At 42.9% G+C, this 23916-nt stretch overlaps 2 protein-coding genes across 4 annotated transcripts in view; one reads left to right on the top strand and one right to left on the bottom strand.

Annotated features, from left to right (window-relative positions):
• The window catches only part of VCL (vinculin), a 54374-nt gene extending 46829 nt beyond the window's left edge, over window positions 1-7545 (top strand). Inside the window, exons 19-22 of one of the 3 annotated variants that reach the window (XM_065746497.1) lie at window positions 1129-1335; window positions 3506-3709; window positions 4325-4429; window positions 5087-7545. In XM_065746497.1, the coding sequence (XP_065602569.1) occupies window positions 1129-1335; window positions 3506-3709; window positions 4325-4429; window positions 5087-5233 (663 nt within the window). In that variant the 3' untranslated portion in view covers window positions 5234-7545. Of the gene's footprint in view, window positions 1-1128; window positions 1336-2173; window positions 2326-3505; window positions 3710-4324; window positions 4430-5086 lie in introns of those variants that run through there. The other 2 variants (XM_065746499.1, XM_065746500.1) reach the window with 2 other exon arrangements.
• A 1914-nt stretch (window positions 7546-9459) lies between these two features.
• AP3M1 (adaptor related protein complex 3 subunit mu 1) lies at window positions 9460-23669 on the bottom strand. The gene is made up of 9 exons (XM_065746517.1): window positions 23656-23669; window positions 17698-17973; window positions 16866-17037; window positions 15170-15307; window positions 13420-13505; window positions 12985-13118; window positions 12161-12368; window positions 11186-11330; window positions 9460-10513 (listed from the first exon to the last, which is right to left on the bottom strand). Exons 2-9 carry the CDS (start codon window positions 17968-17970, stop codon window positions 10413-10415), a joined length of 1257 nt encoding a protein of 418 aa, XP_065602589.1. The 5' UTR covers window positions 17971-17973; window positions 23656-23669; the 3' UTR covers window positions 9460-10412.
• Window positions 23670-23916: the final 247 nt, after the last annotated feature.

The following is a 23916-nucleotide window of genomic DNA, read 5'->3' on the forward strand; positions in this document are numbered from 1 at the left end:
ATCATTGCCTTTCTGCTGCTTTTGATTAAATGAGAGAATGAAGATCTTGTTTAGTTAGGCTCCTGTGTCAAAACTACCTTAAAAATAAGGGATACTGGGAAGCTTTTCACTGGTTTGATACTTAAATCTAAGTCTTCCAAGTTGAGTCAATTTGGCAATATACAGACGTTAAAACTTATTCCTACCAAAACTTTAGCATGTTTCTGCTGGTGTAGACGTCTCTGGATAAACAATTAGACCTCAAGCAAAACTCAATTGCAAATATATAGGCTTTGGGAAGGGTTGTTTGTTTTGTATAACACAGTAAATGTTAGAATATCTTTTTTTATTGAAATGCTGCTATATTATAAATGCCTGTACTGTTACGCTCCTGTTACCTCATCTTTGTGATCTACTTTTAATGGAATATATTTGCTTAGAACATCTTTATTTTAAAAGGTAATGGATACAACATATTGTGGCAAAACAGTATCATATGCTTCATAATCCTCTTAATTTACTGTTTCAGTCTCTTTAAGAACTGTTGTGTTAATGTCATTCATAACATTCAGCATCTCTTCTTTTCATAACCTGATTTTGTTAATTTTCATGTTATCTGTGGTACTTCACTTCCTTTCTTTTCTTGGTAGCCACACAGTGTCAGTGGTTTTTCTGTGGTCCTGCTGTTGCCTTACCACATCCATGTGAAAGAGCTTTCATACGTGCTTTCTGTCTACACAAATGCCGCAGTCATCAGCTGCTGTGCCTGCTTCTAGCCAGTGAAATGGCTTTCATTAAAACAAAAAATCCATTCATTTCACCATTGTCTTGCCAGAAAAATGTTGTTTTGAAAATCAGCCTCTGTGTGTAGAAGCTGTATGCTGAGTTGAAAAATGTTGCTGCATCTCTGAATTGTTGCTTAATTTTCTTTGTAACTTTGATACACAGGTGAAATGTTTGTTTCCTTCTGCTAATCTTGTATTCCTTCCCCTCCTTCCTCTGACCTGATCCTGGAGCTGTCCTATCAGATATGGAGAGACCAAGAGGATGTTTTGGTCACTAAAACAGCTCAGTTCATGCTCTTCTACCAAATTCTGCTTCTCGTACTAACTGTCCCCTGTTTCTCCACCCTTGCTGCCACCTGCAAAGCCTGTGACTGTGATTAACGAAGCGGCTGAGGCTGGTGTAGATATAGATGAGGAGGATGATGCAGATGTTGAATTCAGTCTCCCCTCTGACATTGAAGATGATTACGAGCCTGAGCTGCTGTTAATGCCAACCAATCAGCCTGTTAACCAGCCCATTCTGGCTGCTGCTCAGTCTCTGCATCGGGAAGCAACCAAGTGGTCTAGTAAGGTACTCCTGAGTCTCCCCTGGGGACTGATCTGTGTGCATCCAGCCATTTGGAACGCTGACACATTTGCATCACTCTTGATCCCTGCTGGGTCCCGTCATTCTGAATGAAAACGTTTGCCTGCACTTCATCTTAAGGACTGAGAGTGGCTTCACAAGTTTGCTAGATCTGTCTGTCAGTGCCAGACTGAAGCTTGATTTGGGTCACTTATTAATATTAAAAGGCTTCCTCTCTCTTTGCATCTGCCTGTCTTTCTTTGTTACAGCAGTTCTCAAATTGTAAACAGGGCTTATCTTTCCTTCCCCCTTTTCTTTTTACATTAATTTGGGCTATCTAGGAAGCCATCCTTCCTGGTTTCCTAATGACTTCCGAATCCAGCAGTGTATACAGTGCTCAAGAAGTCATTGAACGTGTCTGTTGTTGTGCTTGGCCTCCATTGGTGCCGTCAATTAAAATACCTTCGAACAAGGAATGGCTTTGTATGGCAGTGTTTACTGAAGAGGACTGACTGTCTGCTGGCTTGCACTTGGCTGTACTGCAAATGCTGCTTTTGAGAGAATTCTCTTATGAAGAAGCTGCACTGAATGCTGTTATCTGCTGAATTGAGATTGTTCGTATGAAACCAATGGACGTTAACACGGGGCTCAGGCGTTCACAAGTGGCCTGTTTCTTCTGTCTGAGCACAGGTGTTTGCAAGGCTTGCCACTTTTATAGCATGCCACAAAAAGAAAGGTTGGTGTTCAGTAACAAAGGTCAGGGATGCGTGTGTAAATATGTCTGTGTAGATATACAAAACTATTTTTAATAAAAGGGGCTTTAAAATGTTCTTGTCCTTTTCAGATTCTGATGCTTGGATAACTTGTTAGAGGAATTCGTAAATGACACTGGTCCTAATTTCTTGATCCTCCTGCGTGAAAACATGGAAAAGCTTTGTGTTATGTCACTTGCATCCTAACTGGTTATACTAGAAAACAGTTTAGTTAGGTCACGGTAATGGATAGTTCAGCTTTTTGTGTCACCATATCTGTGCCACGCTTAATGACGTGTTTCAGACATCTTCTTGACCTGACGAGTAGTGAGTCATGGGAGTATGTGCAAAGGACAGAGAAAACAGTTGGGTTCTCACTGTGTACTTCTTGCTCTAGTCTTCATTGGTCATTCGTTGTGGAATTGCACTGAGGGATGTGTGTGCTAATACTTAAAATCACCGTGCTAATATTTCATCCACACAGTAGGAATGCATCATGGCACTCAGTATTTCACTATTTCACGTTTGCCTAACGACTTCTCATGAAGGTGAATCTAAATGTACTAACAGACTATTAACAATCTAACAAGTCTGGACTGCTTTTTCCTTGCTCTAGGTTTCTCTCTGGAACAGTGTATGAGATGTTTTTGGTGGTTTTTTTGTCATTTAATTCCCACTTTGCAAGTATTAGAAATATTTTTATGACTTTTTTTGATGTAGTTAACGCAAGTCTGAATTTAATGATAATACAGGTTATCTTTTAAAGTACAAGTTTTTCTCTCCTAGAAGCTTTATTTTAAAGGGAGAGAATTAATAAAAAAGGCAGTAACTTGTCAAGGAATAACTTGGAAAAACCCAGTGATAATATTGCATCTCATTCCCATACTGTGACAAACCTTTGTTACAGATTGTGTTCCACTTGTCAGCGACGTAGCAAGGTAGCAGCACAGATATACTTTAACAACTTCAATTTCAGACGCCACTGAAAACTTGATGCTCAACTGTGTAACCAAATGAGTGCTATTTGTTTTAACAAGGTACTTAGCACGCTTAGAAAGTAGCTCCCTCGCTCCCCTTACTGAGAGATCTGGAATTTCAAATGCTCATAACATGCTTTATCTTAAAATATAACCAGCAGAGCAGAAACTCTTATTCCATGGACAAACTAACACTTTGATCACTTCATTTTTTTTCCAGTTTTGAAGCAAACTTTTTCCCCCCGAGTCATAGGAAGCAAAGTACTCCATAAGTAGATAATCAGAGCAGACCTTCCCTGTTCCTCGAAGAAACCTCTTCTGTGTTCACAATGGTTCTTCCGTCCTTGCCTTCCTGAAAGGGTTGCTCCCAGAACGTAGGCTGCTCAGGTGTGACTTCTGGGACGCTGCCTTTCTGCCACAAACACTCACTGGTGCTGTTCTCTTCAGGGTAACGACATCATCGCTGCTGCGAAGCGAATGGCGCTGCTCATGGCGGAGATGTCGCGCCTGGTGCGAGGAGGCAGCGGGAACAAGCGTGCCCTCATTCAGTGCGCAAAAGATATTGCGAAGGCGTCGGATGAAGTCACTCGGCTGGCCAAGGAGGTGGCCAAGCAATGCACTGATAAACGCATTAGAACAAACCTCTTACAGGTAACGAGTTAACTTGTGCACGCCTTAAGTTACTTGGTTCTTCTCTTCCCGTCTGTGAGCAGAGGTGTTGCAGTGAGGCAAGTGTCTTCACTTGGCTTCTGGAGTTCTGTCAAGTTGCAGGCGTGCTTTTAGATGCCACGGCAGTGCCTATTCTGTAAAGTCACAGTGGGTTTACAGATGAGCAAAAGATGCCTGAGAGGCTTTGAGAAATACTGTGCTACGAGTGCTGCTCGCTCCCAGTTCTGCATTGCTTTGTATTTCATCTACTCATTCCTATGGTGCCAAGGAACAGCAGCAGTGTAACACAGCATTGCTTTTCTCACTCTCTCTGACAGACAGGTAAACATCCTTCCATTCCCAGGTCTGGCTAAAACACCTGAGGAATATCTAGAGGAAGGGATACTGCAGTTCTCCAGAAAAATTTTCAGAGCAACCAAAATAAGATGTTCAGTTATCTTACCGGTATTTGTCTGGGAGACTTGAAAATTACAGGGTCCCCTCTATATTTTTCTTTATGGAATAGTATAGGAAAACTAAAGAATTGATCTAAAGGGAAGGAAAAGTGCGTTGGTTGAGTTTACAGTGTGGAATGTTTTTCTTATCTCCATTCTTCAGGTCTGTGAGCGAATCCCAACCATCAGTACGCAACTCAAAATTCTTTCCACAGTTAAAGCTACCATGCTGGGCAGGACTAACATCAGCGATGAAGAATCAGAGCAGGTGAGAGGTGTGAAACCTGATGGGAGGTGGAGCTGTCGATCAGGGTTATGGGGGAAAAAGCAACAACACCAACAGCAGCTGTGTTCTGAGAGCTCAGTGTCTAGAAGCTTTCCTCAGGTGCTTAGTAAGGAAAACTTAACACAGTGGTTGCTGTTTTGAAATCTGCAGATGAGTAAAGGATCGTTAGGCCTCCTCGAGCAAAACAATTGTTCTGGTTCAGGTCTGTGACTTGTTAATCACCTTTCCTTCCAGAAGTGAGTTCGCAGGACCTAGCTGAAACCACACTGAGGTTAACGCTGAAGGAGCAATAGCGCCCCGTAGTGGGCTGTAGTGAAAGTATTTCCCGACATTGTCCTCAGTATTTGTTTTATGGTTTTTTTTGGCCTCCGAGTGCATATTTTTCAGTTGGATTCCTGCCATTTTTGGCTTCTGAGAGATAGTCAGCTTTGAAAATTGAGCTTGGATTCAGACTACCAGTGCCTAGTGACAAACAGGAAAGTACTGTTGGGAGTCAGCTATCGCTCGAGCAGCAGTGTAACTTTTCAACAGTAGACTGACTTAAAAATGCTGTACTGAGGGGGGTTACTGTGCACAGTGGGTTTCCATCCCGCTGTTATGAACATGCTATTTCCTGATACGTTTGTTTTTTTTTTCCAGGCAACTGAGATGTTGGTTCATAATGCCCAGAACCTTATGCAGTCTGTAAAGGAAACTGTGAGAGAAGCTGAAGCAGCATCCATTAAGATAAGAACAGATGCTGGATTCACTCTGCGCTGGGTCAGAAAGACCCCCTGGTATCAGTAAACACCACATTAGCATTGTCTTCTGTAACATAAAATGCCTTTTTTTGGAAGTGGAAGAGATTTATTAACAGCAAAAGGTGCTGTGTACATAAGCTTAAAATTAGCTTATGCTAATGCCCCATTCTAAGGGTATGAATTATAAGAGAATGCATTTAAAATACCTTTGGAACTTGTTTGGTATCAAACACCTCAAAATTCTTTCCGATTATAGACAGATCTTTTTTTATCTTTTGAAGATTTTCTTAATCTGTAATCCCAGAAGCACATTTCATTTATGCACTGCATATTCCAGTAGTTTCCATGTGATGGTATAACATGTAGACCTCACTTAAAGCTTGTGCTGAGAGTCAGGGATGCTAACAGTGCTAGTTGGCAGTGATTTAGGGAAAACCTGGGTGTACAGACACTCTCCAGCAGGCCTCTGATTGGCTCTTTAAATGGTTTAGAAGTGGTAGGAAGTTTGGATTTTTTTAAAAAGGAAAAAAGGGATGGGAAAGGGCAAGCGGTTCTGGAATGAAGATTAAAATCCCATTGCTGAAGTGGTTCTTTTTTTTTTTCCATGTTCTTGTTGATTTTTTTGCTTGGCAACAGTACTTGAACAAAAACTGGAGCTGTCTGTCACCCCTCTGTTACCCTGTAACAGAACTTCTGTGCTGTACCAAGGCGCTTCTGGTGAATGTCAGTGGCACACTGTTGTCAGCTGGAGGCCTTTAGTTGTGCAACTTCTCCTTCTTGCTCAATTTAGGGATGTACTGAGCTTGAAAAGTAGTGGTTCTTTGAATCTAGGTATGTGTCCAGGACCAGAAAATGTCACACGCTGGCTCCTTCCTTTTGAAAAGCAAAATGAGCATAAGGCACGTGCCGTTATTATTTTTACTCTTCTTTGCATCTCATATTAATTACTCCAGCCACTTGAGATGGAAATTAAAAGATAAAGAATATTACCTTCAGAAGATGTTTTGACTCACTGCTCTTGCTTCCAACGGTGCAATAGCTTTGCTTAAGCTTTCTGAAACACAAGTACTACAGAGATTGGAAGCTCCTGTCCCCAGATGTTTTGAATGGTTTATTCACAGTTGGAGTTAAGAAGTTTAAAAGCTTTGAGTCTTAGTAAACTGAACCGTGTGTTACATAGTCTTCTGTAGACAGATGCACTCTGGATGAAATAGGCTTCAAGTATTTTTATCCTTACGTGATCTAACACCTTCCTATACGTAGTTTTTGTTGATTGCTCCATCGTCTCTTTTGGCATTTGGAGTTAGTTTTAGAATGGGTCGCTGTAATTCTGCAAGGAGCACTTGCAAACTTCTGCCCAAATCAGCACGGACCTCATGAGACCCTGTTCATTTTCATTTGCTGGTCATTGTTGCACGACCTTTATTGAAGTGGCCTTGTCAGACTGAGCAGATGTTTCACAGCTTAAACAGGAAATAGTCAGCTGCTATTTGCTGGTCTGTAACACTCTACACTTGGACTTGCTGCCCCCCACTCCTCCACTGCACTGCTATCTAAAAAGGGAAGTTAAACTGATTCTAATGCATCTGCCTCAAACTGACCTTAGCAAGAGAAAGCGTGTTGGTCTTCAATCTGCTCCCAGTGTCTGGGTATTACAGAACACATGGTACTTAGGATCTTTCCTTGGTGCTCTCTTCCTGTAATTACCTGGAACAGGAAGAGTAAGGAAGAGGTGCCAGAGCCTTAACCTGAATGTCTTGCATTTGGTCAGTTTATACCAGATCTTTAATGTAATTGTAATGTAGTCATTTCTATTTAATAGTAAATAACACTGAATAGGTAGGGGTAATTTTAAAGGGATTTTCTAAGTAGTCTTCCTGCATTTCAATGCTCCTCACGCTCCCACCCTTTACCTCCATTCAAGCTTCTCTAAGAGTTTTTTTTAGCATCAGTGTTTAGTTGCTTGACTGATATTAATGCAATATTACTAATGCCTTTAATACATAATTGTTTATGCCAAAGATCACTTTTTGTTTATCGAGTAATGTTTGTGGGAGAGTTACAAATCATGGTTGCCTTTGGGATTCTTCCAGAATGTTTGCTGTAGGTTCTTGAGTTGTTTTGTAGAAGCTGAGATACTTGTTCACCTTATGCAATTAATGGGTTTTTTTGAACACTATCAGTCTTCAGACCTGAAATGCAGCAAAAATTGGAAAAAGACCATGAATGTCACTTAGAAATGTTTTACCACTATAAAATGTTGTTTATAAACCAAAATGTGTTTACGTATAGTCTAACGTTTCCAACCTTATTCTTTGGTTCCGTTAAAACAATAAAAATGCATTTGTACAAATGTCAGCTTGTGGCTATTAAAGGGAATGGAACAGTGCTAATATTGTAGCAGCCAGAGGAGCCAGTGGGTACAGCAGCAGAAATACCAAAGCAGAACGATGGTGTTCTGAGCAAAAAGGTGTAGTTTCTGAAACAGGATTAAAACCAGTTGTTTTTGTCTCGGTTGCCAGTGAAACTGTAGCTGAAAACTCAGGAGCTGTGGCCCTGAGGGAGAAAATAGTTGTTCCAGGGGCCTGAACTGAGGCCACCTGCCCCAGTAGTGCTGTCCGAGGCACCCAGCATTGGAAATGGTGTTTGCCTGATGCTGTCAGTACAGGAGGAGCTGCAGCTCTGGCTGGCACTTCATCCAATCTGAATCTTCATCTGATCTGAACTGTACTCGGCGAAGTAAAAATTACTTGAGCGCAAAGGCAATTTCATGGAATTAGTCGTGTTTCTGGCACAGAACCGTTCACCACCTTTCATAAAATGTCTGTGTCAGAAGTGGAATACATACATCGTGACTGCAGAACCAACGCTTCTTGGTGGTGTGAGACTGAGGGGAGCTCAGCAGGGCCAGAAGGCAGCTATAGGATGCAGTGGCAATAGGTTAAAGGCCAATTAGAACTCTGCTAACAGAGGTCTGTCTGTTGCTGAAGAACTGTGAGAACCTGTGGGACAGTCACCTTTGGCAGCACTCCTGGAGCTGGACAGCTGCACGAGGGTGGAGTGAGAGCTGTGCTCCTCAATGGCATCCTTCTGTTTCTTAGGCTGTGCTGCCCGTGCTGGTGCAGATAGTTTTAGGGAGGATATGAACACAGTCCACGCTACTGAAAATTGTGTGGTTGACTCTCCTGCGTTTGGGGAAATGGAGTGAGTCAGCACGACAAAAAGCATTTCCCTTAGGAGCACCATCCTGGTGCTGTGGGCGTTCTCTTCCAGCTCAGTGCTGCTGCTGGCAGTGACTTCTGGTGCTGTGCTGTGAAACGTGGATCCAAGGGCTTTCAGAGAGGAGAGCATGGTGCATACTTACAGAAGGTAAGTGGTGGTGCTGGGGGGACCTGGTTTTGATCTTGTTTGTATCTCTGTCGTAACAGTGTCCCTTCAGAAAGATCTTGCTAGTGGTGCCCTGTAACATAGAGAGCAGCTGTATACTCAGACTCAGGACATATCTGTTAGATGTGAAGAGATTTTTTAGTAGCATTAACTTAAGGATACTAGTTACTGTAACGTGGAGCAGAACTGTAGGCCAAGCAATGAACTGGTATGTGGTCCACCAATTGAAAAAGGTGGGCTAGAAGGCCAAATGCAAGGCTTCCATAGACCTACTAGTTTGTGTAAGCACTGTGTATCTGTAGTCATCTGCTGTACTTTCAGAAGTCCAGAGCAGATTTGTGATCTAGTTTATCCTAGCGATATTACCAAACCTAGCGATATTGCCAAAGTTTCTAATAGAGAAGGTGCTTTTCTTGCTGGCTTGCTGTCTATGCTTCAGATGGGTCTCACACACTTATTTTTTCTTCAATGATTTATGTCTCTAAATTTGAAACTGATCCAGATTTCATTTACATAGTTTCTATTATTCATCTGAAGCAAAGCTAGCACCATTTGTATCCATTTGTGAGCCAAAAAGGTAAAGGAAATAAAGATTCTGCAGTACTGTACAATCAGTAAGCTGAGAAACCCAAGTGTCAGAATGATGTACTGAGCAAATGTATGGTTTAACTGTGGGGCACAGATTGTCAGCTCTGCATCATCTCTGTTCTGACTGCCAAAGACCCTCTTACCTGCTGTGGTCATGAATGCTTTCTGAGCTCTTAAATACCTTTGCAGTGATCAAATTCAGTGAAGACCTGGCAGCTGGTTAAACCATACAGCAGGAATCAGACCTGAAAGCATTACAAACAGCTTACAGCAGTGATCACTTCACAAGAGAAAACATTTGCAGCAGAGTTCCTTTTATTTTGTAACAATAAAGCACACGTCCATTAAATATACTTGACACTTCTATTGTGCTATCTGAAATGCTACACTCCACTCCAGTGTACACACGGCACAAATCTGGTGGCATCCACTCAAAACAAAGTGGAACATCAAAACCAAAGCAAAGGCTTCACATAAAAAATAGATCTTACTTTCTGCAATTGTGTTCTTAAAAAAAAAAAAGATGATAGTGAGATAAAAACAGAAAGTGGATTATTGAAGCAACAATCACCTCCCCAATTTAGTGCAGAATGTTATTTTTATCAGCTCATCTGCAGATGGCACAAATGAAAGCTGATTAAGGCAAACGCTTCTTAAGAAAGGCAGTTTCTTGTAAACAGCAAGGAAAACATTTTGTCTTCATCAGAAGCTCTTTCTTAGGAGTGACATTTGCTCTGTGCCAGGCTGCTGTGGGACCCCCACCCCTCGCGTTGCTGCTGTTTCTGCAGGGAGTGCATGATGCGTTGTGGAGTGCTGCCTGGCAGCTGGCTGTGAGAAAAGCCCAGCTTTCTCTGCAGGCAGCTACAACAGCAGGATGTGCCACCACACCACTTCCCCGATGGCCTGTCTGGCCTTCATAATGTGCTTGGCCTCTGGGCTTTGGTATTTGGCAGTGTAGTGTTGGAGACGTTTTGTGGATCACCTGTACCATACGATTCACCAGCACGACGAGTCAGTTAAAAAAAAGTGAAGGTGTATTAGGAAAAAAAAGGGTACCTCAGTTTAAAGCCATAATAGGAAAAACTAAGCTACGCTTTCATTTTAAGAGCTGCTGTGCACCATTGCTTTGATCCCTAACTAATCAGTATCTATTAATTTATTGGCACCTAATCAATCGCAACATAAGTCACTAAGCAGTCATTTTAAACTTTGTTTGGAGGGGAATTTCCTTTTAGCAGGTGACCCTCTTCTCATGTCCTGACTTGAAATTTTCCTGCTTTTGTAATGTATTTGACACCTTTAAAGGGCTTGTATTTTTCTCCGTACATGTCCAGGCGATTTACTTTCAGTCCTGGTAGAAGACAAAAACAGAAGAGAGCATGAAGTTAAAAGCAAAACACCAGCAATGCTGTCTGTCTGTTAAACAGTGGCAAATGAACCACAGCCTGGTAACCTACCTGGATGGACAGGTGCTACCCCTGCTTCTCACCTGCTGGCTTCAGTCACCCATTTATCCAGCTGCTAATCCTGCAATGCTTGCTCACAGAAGTGTTCTCCAGCCAAGCAATATGTGAGATTTAAGTGTTGGCAGAATGAGGAGTGGTAGACTTAAACATGCTTCTGCCTTTACCATTTTTATTTTACTCACAATTTGTTTTGGAGACAAAGAAACTAACCAGCTCCAGGAAGTAAAAAGAAGGCATCATTTATTGAAAATCAGTGTTTTGTTCAATACAAGGCTGCAGTGGTGCAAGTCAAGAACAGCATGCTAGATCCATTCCCTTCTCTCAAAGGAGAAATTGGCTTTGAGCACAACTCAACAAAGACTATAATAAAATCTGTACATCTCTGTATTTCTGAGTCCTGATTCAGCAAAACCGACCAGTCACTACTCCCAGCAGGAGAATCTGGAAGCAAGGCTCATCATCCCCCCCCTCCAGCTAAATGACTAACAGTTTCCTACTCTGTATCCTGCTGCTAATTATCCATCAGTATCAGTTTCCTGTAACATCCATCTACTCACCTGAAATTGCAAGCTGTTGTATCTTAAACTGGATATTTAAACTTGGATTCTCTTCAGGCTTGGGGGCTCCAGATTGCAGGTTCACTATACCCTTCAAATTTGGCAGCTTTTGAGGGGTAATTTTGCCAACATCCCATGTTAACACCTGTCGGGAAAGAGGGAACATTAGCAGCACCCCTTATGGATACCAGCTATAAAGCCAAGTCCAGGTGAAGCTTTTAGCTTGCTGGGTACAGAAGTAGCCTAGTAGAACTGTCCCAGTGGCCACTGTTTGTTTTAGAAGGGGCAACATCTGTTCTTTTTGAAGCAAAGCGTTTCTATGAGAACCTTCTCTTGCAATTCAAACTAAGTGCCAACTGAGATTTTTCAAGGGCAGCAGAAAGCTCCAAGCAAGCTGCTGGAGCCAGCAGAAGGCCTTGGCTCATGCTGTGTCCCAGGGGAACAGCTTCTAGGGACTGAAAAGCCTCAGGAGCTTTAAGAAATTTAGGTCTTACCCCAATTACCCCAACTGAGAGGCAAGACAAACAAGATGATGCTCCAGATCCTTTGTTTTCCTTCCTGTTGTCTTAAAAAGACAGACCTTGGTTTAGTTAAAAATTATGATCTCTTGCCATTCATTTTTGTGACCCCTTGTTTTCAAGTCTACTGCATTTTCTCCTAAGTATGTTTTAAAGGGCGCTGACTAGAGAATATACCATAGCTGAAACCGGTAGCAATGTACTGTTGCAAATAATAAAAAGATTTAAAAAACTGAAAGGGTGGGGAAGGGAAGCAAAGGAGGCTGATATTACCAGGAATTGCAACTGGTACCTCTCTAAGACTGAAAAAGGGAATTTTAAAGAGAAGATCTGAATTATTAAATATGGTGGTGAGAGTTTTTTTTTTTTTTTTTGCAGTGTTCCAGCACTATGCATTACGTAGGACTTGCTCCTATGTCTTCTTAGATACTTACATAAGTAAGACTGTAAGACTTACCTTAGTAACTGGATCAAATGTATAGCCGCCCTGTGTAGCAGTGAGGTTCATATTGAGAACTGCTTTCGGCATGTGAACTGTCATCACAACTCCTTCTACTGTTTTCCCCATATTCTGTTTTGGTCCAATGGTAACATCAAATCTTCCTGAAGAACTATTCTCCTTAAAGCTGATCAAATGCTTCACGTATACAGGGATTGCCACCAAGCTGACAAGAGAAGACACATATTGAATGCATCCTGTTTGCTTCTGCACTGAGGGAAACAAAGACCTTACTCATAATTACTTCCCATGTTTCTGCCAGGTACTCAACTTAGAATGAGTTTCTTTCAAAAGTGATAAGTGATTTCCTGTTCTTCTGAAGCCATGTTTATTAGTGGAGTTCAGTTATGGAAGAGATGATTTTTTTATTTATTTTTGAGTTATTAGTACTTCTACAGTAATCTCACTAAGCCCGTTCTCACAACAGGTGCCAGTCAAATCAGACTTAGTTTGCAGGTACTTGCAGTTTAGATTTTTTTTTGGTTAAAAAAATATTTCAATGAATAGAAGAGCCCTCTATCTATATAGAATATTTCCCATCAACATCTGGCAGTGACACCTGTAACCACAGGTGCTTTATCCCACTGAGAAGTGACTGCTGAGTTCACTGAACGCTTTTCTTCTTGCAGCAGGCACACAGCCCCAAATCAGTCAGAACCCAGGAGTGTGCTTTTTGGTAGTGGTATAAATTCTCCTCTTAACAAGGGGAAATCTGCAGCTACTCGGATGGAAAGCATTAGACAGTGTATCTACGCAGTGCCTGTGTCTAAACCAGAACGTACTTCTGTGAACTGACGCGGTAGGAGATCAGTCTGAAATTCCCATCCGGAGGAATAAATGAGAGGACTCGTTCAGACTCCCAGCGTTTGAATCGAATACACGGGTGGAAGCTGACGTCATCCAGCAGCCTCGGGTTCTGCAAGCAGTGGCACAGCGGTGAGCAGAATGTCATAAAAGAGCAGTGGGTTGAATGAGCTTCTGGCCACTCTGAGTAGCACTGCATTACTGCAGCAGTTCCCCTGAGAGTTTTGGTGCAGGAAGGCCATTCCAACTACTGAACAATGCAGCAACTTCTAAACTATAGTGCAAAACTTGATATATCATCTTTCCTGTGAAACTGATGAAGTAGTTGTCATGCTCTTACAGTATCTAACTTTGTTCATTAAAAAAGATACATCCTGAGTAATTAAAATTGCCAAATACAGTACTGAATTTACCATGAAAGAAAGAGAAAGATCTGGCATTCCTGAGAGCTTAATGCACGAATCGATAACACCTTGGATTTCTGCAAAGACTGTGGAACCTGTGGGAGGAAAAAAAAAAGACCTCACTTAACACAGTCTCAAGGCCTAACAAATGTGAAGTGCAGCTAGAGGGCAGAGGTGCTATTTGCACAACACTCAGGACCGTGGCAGCACACACAGGAAAGGTCACTGCAGTTACCTGTGGTCTGGGCAACTTGCTAAAATACACGAACCAGAGCCAGCAACATGTCCGTGGCCAGTTAGTTACACCTGTACTGCATGTGCTTGCACTGTGGTGAGCAATATGCAAATGAGAACTGCAGAATATGCAAGTTCCAAACCTTCCTTTCTTCCACCCCTGTCTAGAGCAGGCTGCCAAGTTGTGTAGTGGTGCAGGGAAAGCTGGTTCACATCAAAACAATAAACACCTAAACACAACAAAGCACAGGATGTCATCGTCCTTGGCTTTCACAAGCATGGCCTCCTTCACGATGGGAGTATGTGTCCATTGTGATGTTAGACAGATCTACAGACAAAAGAAATCGTGAAACTGATACTACTGAGCACCTTACCTGGAAAAAAATAATTTCCTTCAATGCCTTATAAGGACAAAAAGTCATAAGCAGGGCTCAGGACTAATTAGACCTACCAACAAAGGTTCTTTTAGAAGGTAAGTAGAAATTATGGCTGATCTAGTCAAGAGGGAGGAGAAACTGAGGATTAGTACCTGAAAAGAAGGGATCCTATTTCCAATGAAACAATTAAGCAGACCCTTTTAAAACGATAACATCCTCACTCCTGGGGAGCCACCTTGCCTACTTCTTAGTCCTAATGAAGGTCAGGAAAAAAGACTCCACATTCTAAGTCCCTAAGGGATCACAGCAGAAAAAAGGCTATGACTATAGCAGCGGAGCCTCAGCAGGAATTAAGGAGTCTTGTGGACACTGATTAGGCTTAGGATATATACAGAAATCAAAACAGAGTCTTGATTAGAATTCCTCAGGCAAGGCACTCACACGACACTTAGGAATTCTACTGAGCCAGGCCAGTGACACAGCTGTCAGGGTGTTCTGACTGTGACTGCCACCTTCTTCTGCCACAAAAACAGCAGGAGGAAGAGCTGCACAACAGCTACTTGTGACTCCCCAGTACAGCTGCAGTCAGAGTGTCTGTCGTAGAGCAGTAGTATCAGGGTTCCCAACATCTGGCTCTAGTTTACATACAAGAAAGACAGTACTGTCCAGGGATTGTGCAACAAGTTTTGTTTTGCCATCAGAGGAAAGCTGATGACTTCTGTCTTGTTCACTTGAGGGCTATAAGCAATAAGCATAAGCACTGCATAAGCAATGAGACAGATTTTTGGTAAGAACAATGTGAGGTAATCTTGCCATTGCATTTAAAACTTCTAAGATTTTCTTTTCCATTTGTATCTCAAGAAAAAATCAATACACAACCAGAAAATACCTAACTACTGAGTATTTATTGTAGATGTACAGTGTTCTTTAAGCAGCTTAGAGCATATTGCCATTTATGCATAAACTTAAGAAATAAATTTGGGCATGTTATTTTAACTTGGTTATATGTTTCTACTTTAGGCTCAGATCCACGCATAGAAAACAGAGATGCAAAAAAACAGCTGCACTGTATTCTCTCTAAAAACAGTGTCTACGTGTAAACACATTCAACAAACAAAAAACAAAAGGGAGTTTGCAAGGCATCTTACCTGATTTGTCTATAATCGCATCAATTTCTTCAATGACATCAAAGTAGGCTTCGTTGTTTGTGTATTTTACCCCTGCTCTGCGCCAAGGAATGTTGGACAGCTGTCCAGTGGGAAGGGTGTCACCCACATTGCTGCTGCCTTAAGAACAGAAAGGAACTCAGCATCAGTAATTAATTACAAGAGGAATGTTGTAATGGCTACAATCAAGAAACAAAAGATTTGGCCCCTAGAACTGCAAACTAAATCTGAACCTCTAAAATTTCATTTGTTAGGTGACATGAGTAAATGTTAAGGATGCATCCAGACTTATTACGACTTTCAGATTTTATACTTTGCACAGCAAAATACAAAGCTTGAATCAGCAGCATGTCTGAGTAGAAGGAGATGTCGGGCTAGCTCCTCCATAGGATTTCATCACTGCAGTTGAAGATATTACAGCATATTTCCCTCATCTTCCTGCAGTGCTAGCAAGCTGCCTTTGGGACCATTTTGATGGTAAGAGCTGTTACCAAAAAAGACATGAAAGATTTAGGGAGGGCTGCCACCCCTTTCACTTGTTATAGCATGGTTCTCACTTTTGGTGCCCACCTGAACTAGCCAGAAGCGACGTGACTGCATCCAGGCCTGATTGAGCACCACATCGACCCAAACCCTGACCTACTCAACTTTCTGGCTTGGCTTGCTCAGTCATCACTGAACTGTAGCAGGCCACGTTATCATCTCCAGCTCTGATCTGACCCTGCCTGGCTGACTTGCCTTCCTGCCTCATCAGGGAGGCCACTGCCCCTGCCTGCCGTCACTGTTACCCTCAGCTCCCATTTTGTACCACTGCCCAGTGTGAGAAAACAGCTTCCCAAGCTATTTGGTTATAAGGTAACTAGTACTACCATCATTTAAAAAAAAAACAAAAACAAAAAAGCAACAACAAAAAAACACAGTATAAACCCAATGAGACTGCATCAAAAAAATGAAATTACATGCTGCCTCTTTCCCCCAGCCCCGCTGCCCTGAGCACTGCCTCTATGGCCTCACAGCCCACCTACTGCCTGTCTCTAGCACAACGTACAGGGGACCAACTCACGTGTCTGGCCCAGGGTGACACCCCACGGCTCACCTCCCCTGCACCTGCCTGCCAGCCCAGCAGATTCCACCAGCTCAGCTGACAGACACGTGGCCCTGTCCACACGAGATGCCTGCATTTACAACAGCCTGAAACCAGCACTGAGCTTGATGGATGCTGGTGGTGGCAGGGGGAGGCTGAGGACAGACTATTTGTTTCCCTTCATGCTATCTGTCCCCAGGCACCAAAGATTTATTAGATATCTGTTAAACACTGCTGTAGAGGAATTTCTCATACTATATAACCTTCTCCAGTGCCCTTCAGTTATTCGAGGCTTGGGCTAGCTCTGTGCCACTCCCAGAGCACCTGTCTCCAGTATGTGCTGTCCCAGCTGGGAATGGCTGTTGCTGAGGGACTCCAGCAGCTGGGGCTGGATCAGGCACTGCTGCTTTAGGGATACTGAAGGGGCCACGCATAAATGGCAGATAAGGAAGGAACTGCTTTTATTCAGCCAACCTCAAATGACTGCGGCCTCACCCTCCAGATTCACACTGATACAAGAAGGTTTTGTAGCTATGAGGTGTGATGGGGCTTTGTTTTTAAGCAGTTACCTCTGAAAATCATTTAGTATCATACCTGTGATGGAGTTGACGACAGAACGCAGAATTGTGGGAGGCTTAATCAGCTCCTTCAGTATGTTGGATTCTGTTGCCAGTGGAAAGCCGTTGTCTAACATTTCTTCCAGAAGTTCATACACAATAACTACATTGTCCTTAATTGCAGTCTCAGAACATTCGCCGAAGTAATCCTAAACAAATCAGAGATTAAAAGGGGGAGGATTTTTATTCCTGTTCAAATGCTTTGCAATTTTCTTTTTGCTTACTCTCTAGCATCTCAAGGAACTCCAGTGTTTAAACTGACACACTGCTTCCATTCTTTGACTGCATCATGTTAAGGTCACATTTAGCATCCAGCACTAACTGAAATTGATGTAAGCTGGTTTTCTGTATATAAGCGTCCCAGGGGTTCTCCCACTTGTGAACATGAAACATATATTTGGTTAGAACATCACTGTGGGATACAGAAGCTATCTTTTACAGTGCCCAATCTTCACAGAGGACCCTTTATTTACAGCATCTGTTAATCAGGCTGCAAACTGACTCTCACGTCACATCTCATTGCTCCTTACTGACTTCCCCATGACTGTATGATCACTCTACGTAACTTGAAAAGTACTTGAACTTACAGAAAAAAAAGCTGGAACTTGGGTTTTAGTGCTCATGCGCTGGTATCTGTAAGTCAAATGAATACACAAAATAATCCTCCTTTTCTTTTGTACTCTTAACAAACCAGCATTTAAATTGCAAAGGGGAAAGTCGTGGACAGGGTGATTTATTTTCTTTCTTCAAAAGCAGTTTATACCAAAATTCCTTTGTAATTATTTCAATATTACTTAAGGGCAACAGACCTGAAAAGTATCTGCTACTCGGTGCAGAAATTCGATTACAAAGAGCGGTGGCACTTCTGTCTGTATGACAGACACAAAGAAGATCTTGTCCCGATAGATGCTGATGAGGTAGTGATGTGGCGTGGAGATGACAGGAGGCACATTTTCGACATCGATCGCTTTCTCCTGAGCTTCAAAGAAATAATCACACACAGACTGGCTCACAACGCTCTTCCAGTGCTTCTCCAAGAATATATCACCAGAACAGTTTATAAGAAACAGGCTGTGGATCATTTTCTGTTGGAAACACATTCAAAGAAGTTAAAATAAACAAAAGGATAGGACGATTGACATAAACCCTGTGTTCCCTTCCTTATTATGGTTATTGTTTACTGATATGCACTGTGAGTTTAAGAAAAAGATACTGCGTTGCTGCTTTTTTTAATGACATTTTCTTTATTTTTTGAGGCTCGGCCACACATGGTGGCTTGAGCTGCTTACATATATCACAGTGTAACTGTACTGAACAAGAAAAGTGTTTTTTATTTGCTACCTGCTCAGTCTTTTGCTGATGATCTGTACCAAACTGCACTTGGAGAGAGCACTGGAATTCTCTGAACAACACAGAACCAGATGTTTGCTTCACTTCACCTAACAGAATTGCCTCAGATGTGCTCGATTCACATGGAAGAAAAGCTTCTAAACTAGTTCTACACTTGCAAACTAACTCACTCATAAAACAAGGGGAGTATTAGATGCAGTCACTGAATGTAACTTTTTTTCTTGGGTTTCCAGATTTACAAATAACATTCCCCAACCACTGATCCTTCACTTTATTCATGGGAAAAGAAGCTTATCTGTCTTTTTCCAAAAAGTAATTCCCAGTGCATTTCCCAACATTCAATGAGATAGTAAGTGAATTAAGTTAGTAAGATAGTAAGTGAATTAATTAATCACCTAAACCAAATCAATCTCTAACTGAGTCAGATTAAAAAAAAAAAAGACAATTTTAACATTATGAGAATAGCATTCTTATTAAGGAACCTTGGCACAGTTGCTTTAATCCAGTTTAACTAAATATGTTATGAATTTATCTAGTGCTGAATGCTAAGACCCTCCAAAAATCTCCTGGATGACCATACAGCAGCACTGAATATAATCAACCACTGAATGTCAGTATTGTTCCATACCAAGGCAGCACAAAAATATGATCTTCTGTAAAGCTCAGAATAGTTATCCATACATTTTAAATTGGATACTGCTGTTAACAGCTCCTGGCCCCAACTCCTAGGTACTGCACAGGAAGCTGTGCAGAGCAGTTTCAGCACATGCAGGACCTGCTTGCCCAGGGTGCAGAGCTGTGCCAGGTGATGGCAGCAGCACTTGATGCTGATAAGAGTACATCAGAACTGCACTACACAATGGTTCTGAGCCCTTGCAGCTGTCCTGCTGTATGGCTTCATACTAACTCTACTACTGATCATAAGCTGCTGTACTTGTGACTCTGTTCTGTGCCTGAGCACAGCTGTGTAGTGTGCCAATGTACTGGCTGCCTTCATATAGCCAAGCTGCTCCATGCTGGTCCTGCAGCTTCTTAGCATGGCCGTGGCTTTTACAATGCTTTGCCCTTACAACACTACACTGTAACATGATACACAGTCGAAAGAGGGCATGCACAGCCAGAAGGGGTGGCAGTGCTGGACCCTTTCCCCTATTTACTCATGTGCCAGCTGTGTTCTTATGTCTGTGTGGCCTTGGGGTGAACTAGAATTGCAAATAGCCAGGTCCCACATAGCTGCGTTCCCTATCTTCAGCCATTTTTGTAGGATTTCACATGATGCATAATTATTTTCCTTCTAGCAGAAGTTCCAGCCATGGCATGAGGCTGTCCCATCAGCACTGGGCAGCAATGTTGGGATACTTCCCCCTGCCAGCACTGAGCACAGCAAAGCCCTTACAGCAGTGTGGGACAGGAGACATTTCATTTATCTCAAGTGCTGTCAAACTGCTGGCACCAGCCAGATAAAGATGGAGCTGATGTTGGATGTCTCAGAACTGGTGTTACTACAAAAATATCTTATGTGAGCTAACATTTAACAGAAATTACTTATAGTGCTCCCAGTGCCAAGGATTTCCCAGCGTATCTATTTTTGTGTGCCAGACTTCATTTAAGATACACAGACATGCGGTTTTCTCATTACTTTACTTTTTCCTTCTATCTCATCAGAATTTTAGATTTGCAAAGAAGAAAATGCTGGGAAAATGCTGACCGTAAGAAATCCCACTGCTAACAGATTCTGCATGCCAACAGGTCAGGTAAGTACCAGCAGCCCAACAGCAGGGCATGTGAAAAGCTGGGACGTTCCAAGGGTAAAGACCTTGAGTCAAAATCCACCAGTTTAAAAGACTGTAGCAAAAGTACACTGCCACCATCTGAGAACCAGGAGCGTGTACTCACTCCCTAGTTTGAAAGGGCACCATATGTACACTCTATTTAAAATACTAAAGATGTGTGTCCTTTTTAAATGCTTCTAGAATGTCTCCCATCTCTCCTCTGCTTTTAGGCTGACCTAAGAAGCAGCCTGAAGGATTTTGCAGATTATTATTTGTATCTTTAAGCCCAAAGCCAGCCACTTAAGATCATTTTAATAGGCTCACTGCCTTAGATACTGCTTGACTGCAGGGGATTATACAGGTATTGTAGCAACAAACAGCCCAGTGGTTCACTCTCATCAACTCCCTGTCCTTGTTTGGAGCTCCAACATATAAAATTCCAAGTAGCTCTAGGTAGTCATTTCCACTCCCCCAGAAACTGAAGTCCGCGAGGCATCTTCAAATCTGGGTCTTGCCTTTTTTTTTTTGTTTCCCTCCCCATCTCTTGTCTGAAAAACATCTGGGCTCACAAGGCAAAAGGAGAGCTCAGGGGTAGGATGGAGAGTCTGTGATCATGGGAACAACGTTGAGTGCATATGCTTCTTCTTACCTACAATACCGTAAAATGTAACTACTACAGAATTACTTCTGCCAGCTGCATTTACCTATCACTCAGCTGAGTTACAGTCAAAGCTCTGAAAACCAAGAGTAAAAAATGTATCACTGACCTCTGCAACACCCTTCAAAGCATTACTGTACAGGCCTCCATGTGACCAGGGCGTTGAGCCCCACACTCTTGCACTGGGCTGCTCTGAAGGCCAGCGGCAGCGGGCTGGCTGAACCTCTGCTGTGGGTCGGTGGAAAGAGACTTGTAGTGACAAGCGTTGAAAGCATGGAAAGTAATCAAATGCTCAGAGTAATCTGAGGAAACAAATAAACTCAGATGGGTGGCTCTGTTTCTGTTATGAAGTTCATATTTTTGGCACAACCACCTTGCGGGTAATTTTGCTAGCTTTTTCCAATACATTCAGGATGTGCTATAATGGACAACCTCCACATATTCCCTGGCTCTTAAAATCTTAAAATAGCAAACAAATGAAGACAAGTCCTATCAAACACTTCAGTGACATTCTCAAGATGGTCAGGGTGATGGATCTGAACACACAGGTCGCTGGGCTAATCCTGATACAATGTTAGCAGTTGTGAGTCTCAGATCTCATCAAAATGCATCATTTCAGGTTTTTTTGGAAGACTCCTATCATTGTTAATGTATCTTACTGCTGCTGAAGAAGTTGTCAGTAATCTTCCTCATTTATAAGATGCCCACAGCTTAAAGCATGGGAGCTTTAAGCAGGGTAAAAATGTCTTCACAGCCCTTCTTAGGAGCTGCCTGGTCGATTTGTGATCAGGCAAAGTTCCCAGAACCTAACCAACTGTAACCAACAGCATCAAGTGCTGGTGTCTGAACAACACCACTCAGTTGTATATTCTATAAGTAAGATCATCCCAAAGACTAAATGCTTCACTTCCCAATTTTTCAGCATACACATATTTATCTTCACTCTCATTTGAAATGTTGTAATTTTCCAGAACAGTTTGTGAAAGGAAGTGGTCTTCTGAGAACGCTCTGAAGTTGTTCGGTATCCATTACAGCCTTTCAACTTCTTCTGTGGTTGTACAGATAAAATCACAGCCTACAAAATAATCTGTGTAGCATTTAAACTGCAGACTGATCAGCTTTCTCATAAAATATTTACATAGTGCCTCTGTTCAATTTAGTATAAATCTTAAGTGCTGGCAAGATAGCTCCATCTCTTGCCAACAAAGCAATGTTAGATACTAAACAATCACACAATATTTGATACTGAATAACTGTGGTTCCCTTTGGGATATGCAAGAACAGAAAGTTTCACTATAAAAGCTAAAAATCCAATAAAATTGCTCAGAAAGAAAAAATAATAGAAACGAATTGCTAAAACTACATTTTCACAGCAAAGTGGAGCATTTCCAATGCAATTTACAAGCAAATCAGTGGATTTATGACAACTAACGGGCCATTTAAGTACTTCACTCTCCGAAAGCAGCACTGATAAAAGAGATGGAAAGGACCAAACTGATACAGCAAGGCCAAGAGGAGCTTCAGGTGAGACTGGCAGATCTTAGGATGCTTTCTGCCTTCCTTCCCCAGTTCCCTGTAGCTCTGGCAGGAGTGACGGTGCTGCAGCTTCTTAGCACTTTCCTCCTAGGCTCTATTTTAAGAGACAACTGATATTGAATGAAGGACACGCACAGCACCATGCACTGCTGGAGCACAGATCAGAGCTCACGGGTACCACTGGACCCTGCTGCAGGTAAATGATGGCTCTTGCTAACACGTGCACCCTGCCACAGCCAGTCACACAAATTAGACATATCACCACTTTCTTCCATCAGAAGGGAACAGAGCCTCACTCTTTCATTCTGGAAGAATTAAGTCAGCTGAAAAGTAAATAAGAGGAAGGAACTAACTCTACACTGACATAGATTTAACTTGGTTTCCTCTTGCTTCCCATGCATGATGTACAGCTGCTGCTTATCACCATTGTTCATATCTTTCTGCCTCAAGAACTCCAATTTCTCTTTCAGAAATTCCCATGACAAGATTTCTATTTAAGATCCCTCAATGCAGAACTGCTTGCAATGAGAACTTTGTTTGAAAGAGTAACTGGAAATGAACTGGTATTTAACTGCTTTGCACAATAGAAAATATCATTTCTGGAGAATGACAGCAAGCGTGAATGCAGGATGAGGAGGGGTCTTTATGCTTGATTTGCCATCTGTGAAGAATTGTCAGTTATGTATCAAGGACAGGAAAGACCCTACTTTCCTCATTTTCTCCAATAGCTGGTTGTTGGTTTTTTGTTTTGTTTTGTTTGTGTGTGTGTTTTTTGAGTTAGATGGCCCCCAAGGGATGACAGCTCAAATCCTAGGCATTTACAGACATGTAACATTCAGGCACAGGTTTGCTTATTTCTCTTTTGTTCTAACATAAGAAGCCACGTACAATTCAAACCTGCTGGGAGCTGCTGGCTGAATCGCTCCCGGGTGATCAGTCAGTTCTCATACATCAGTTCTATTGCTCTACTTCTTCCATGAGTAATTTAATTGGCTTCTGCTTTTCTTGCTAATGGCTTTCCCTGTCCCATAGTGCAGTCTCTCTTCTAAGGAGATGAATTTTCAAGCGTTTTTGGTTTTTTTTTTTCCAGCTATTGATACAATAGCCACATTTAATGACGGGCTCAGGCCGGCACCTGACGGGCACGCGTCGCCCAGCACGACGACCAGACGCGGAGTGCACGGCTGCTTCAAAGCAGATTAACGCGGAAAGAAACCAAAAGGAGCTGCAGCCTGCCCCCACTTGTCGGACACACGTACACACAGATCTGTGGGGCGCTTGCCGATGCATGGCGCTCCCCAAAAGAAGGAAGAGAAAACGACACAAGCGCACGTACACACCGCTCTCCTCCGGCGCGGCCCCGGATCTCCCGGCCGCGGGGAGCCGCCGCCCCGGCCCCGGTTCCCCCGAGCACGGTCTCCGCTCCCCTCCGCCGGCCCGGCCCCACGTACCTCCCCCAGCGCGGCGCGGCACGGCACGTCCCGCTCCCGGGGCAGCGGCCAAGATGGCGGCGAGGCCCGGCTGCACGCGGGGCCGCCCCCCGGCGGAGGCGCGGTCGGCCGTGGCGCTGCCTGCGTCGAGCGGCGAATAGCGGGAACGGCGGCGGCCGCTCCGCGGTCCCCCTCAGCCGCTCCCTCCGCGGCTCCGCGGCGCCCGCCGGCCTCGCACCGCTCGCCGGCAGCTGCCGGCCTCGGGGGCGGGCGGGGGACGGG

The sequence above is a fragment of the Cyrtonyx montezumae genome, unplaced genomic scaffold (genome assembly GCF_038088225.1).
Source record: "Cyrtonyx montezumae isolate F1298 unplaced genomic scaffold, pur_monq_1.0 scaffold_4, whole genome shotgun sequence".
Taxonomy (NCBI): Eukaryota; Metazoa; Chordata; class Aves; order Galliformes; family Odontophoridae; genus Cyrtonyx; species Cyrtonyx montezumae.

Excerpts from the sequence above, each read along its gene's own strand:
- AP3M1 (XM_065746517.1), bottom strand. The coding sequence starts at position 17,970 with ATGATCCACAGCCTGTTTCTTATAAACTGTTCTGGTGATATATTCTTG. Across the intron at positions 13,119-13,419 it reads ATCTTTCTCTTTCTTTCATG|AACCCGAGGCTGCTGGATGA; the intron begins GTAAATTCAGTA and ends CACTGCTTGCAG. Across the intron at positions 10,514-11,185 it reads ACAACAGCTTGCAATTTCAG|GACTGAAAGTAAATCGCCTG; the intron begins GTGAGTAGATGG and ends GTCTTCTACCAG.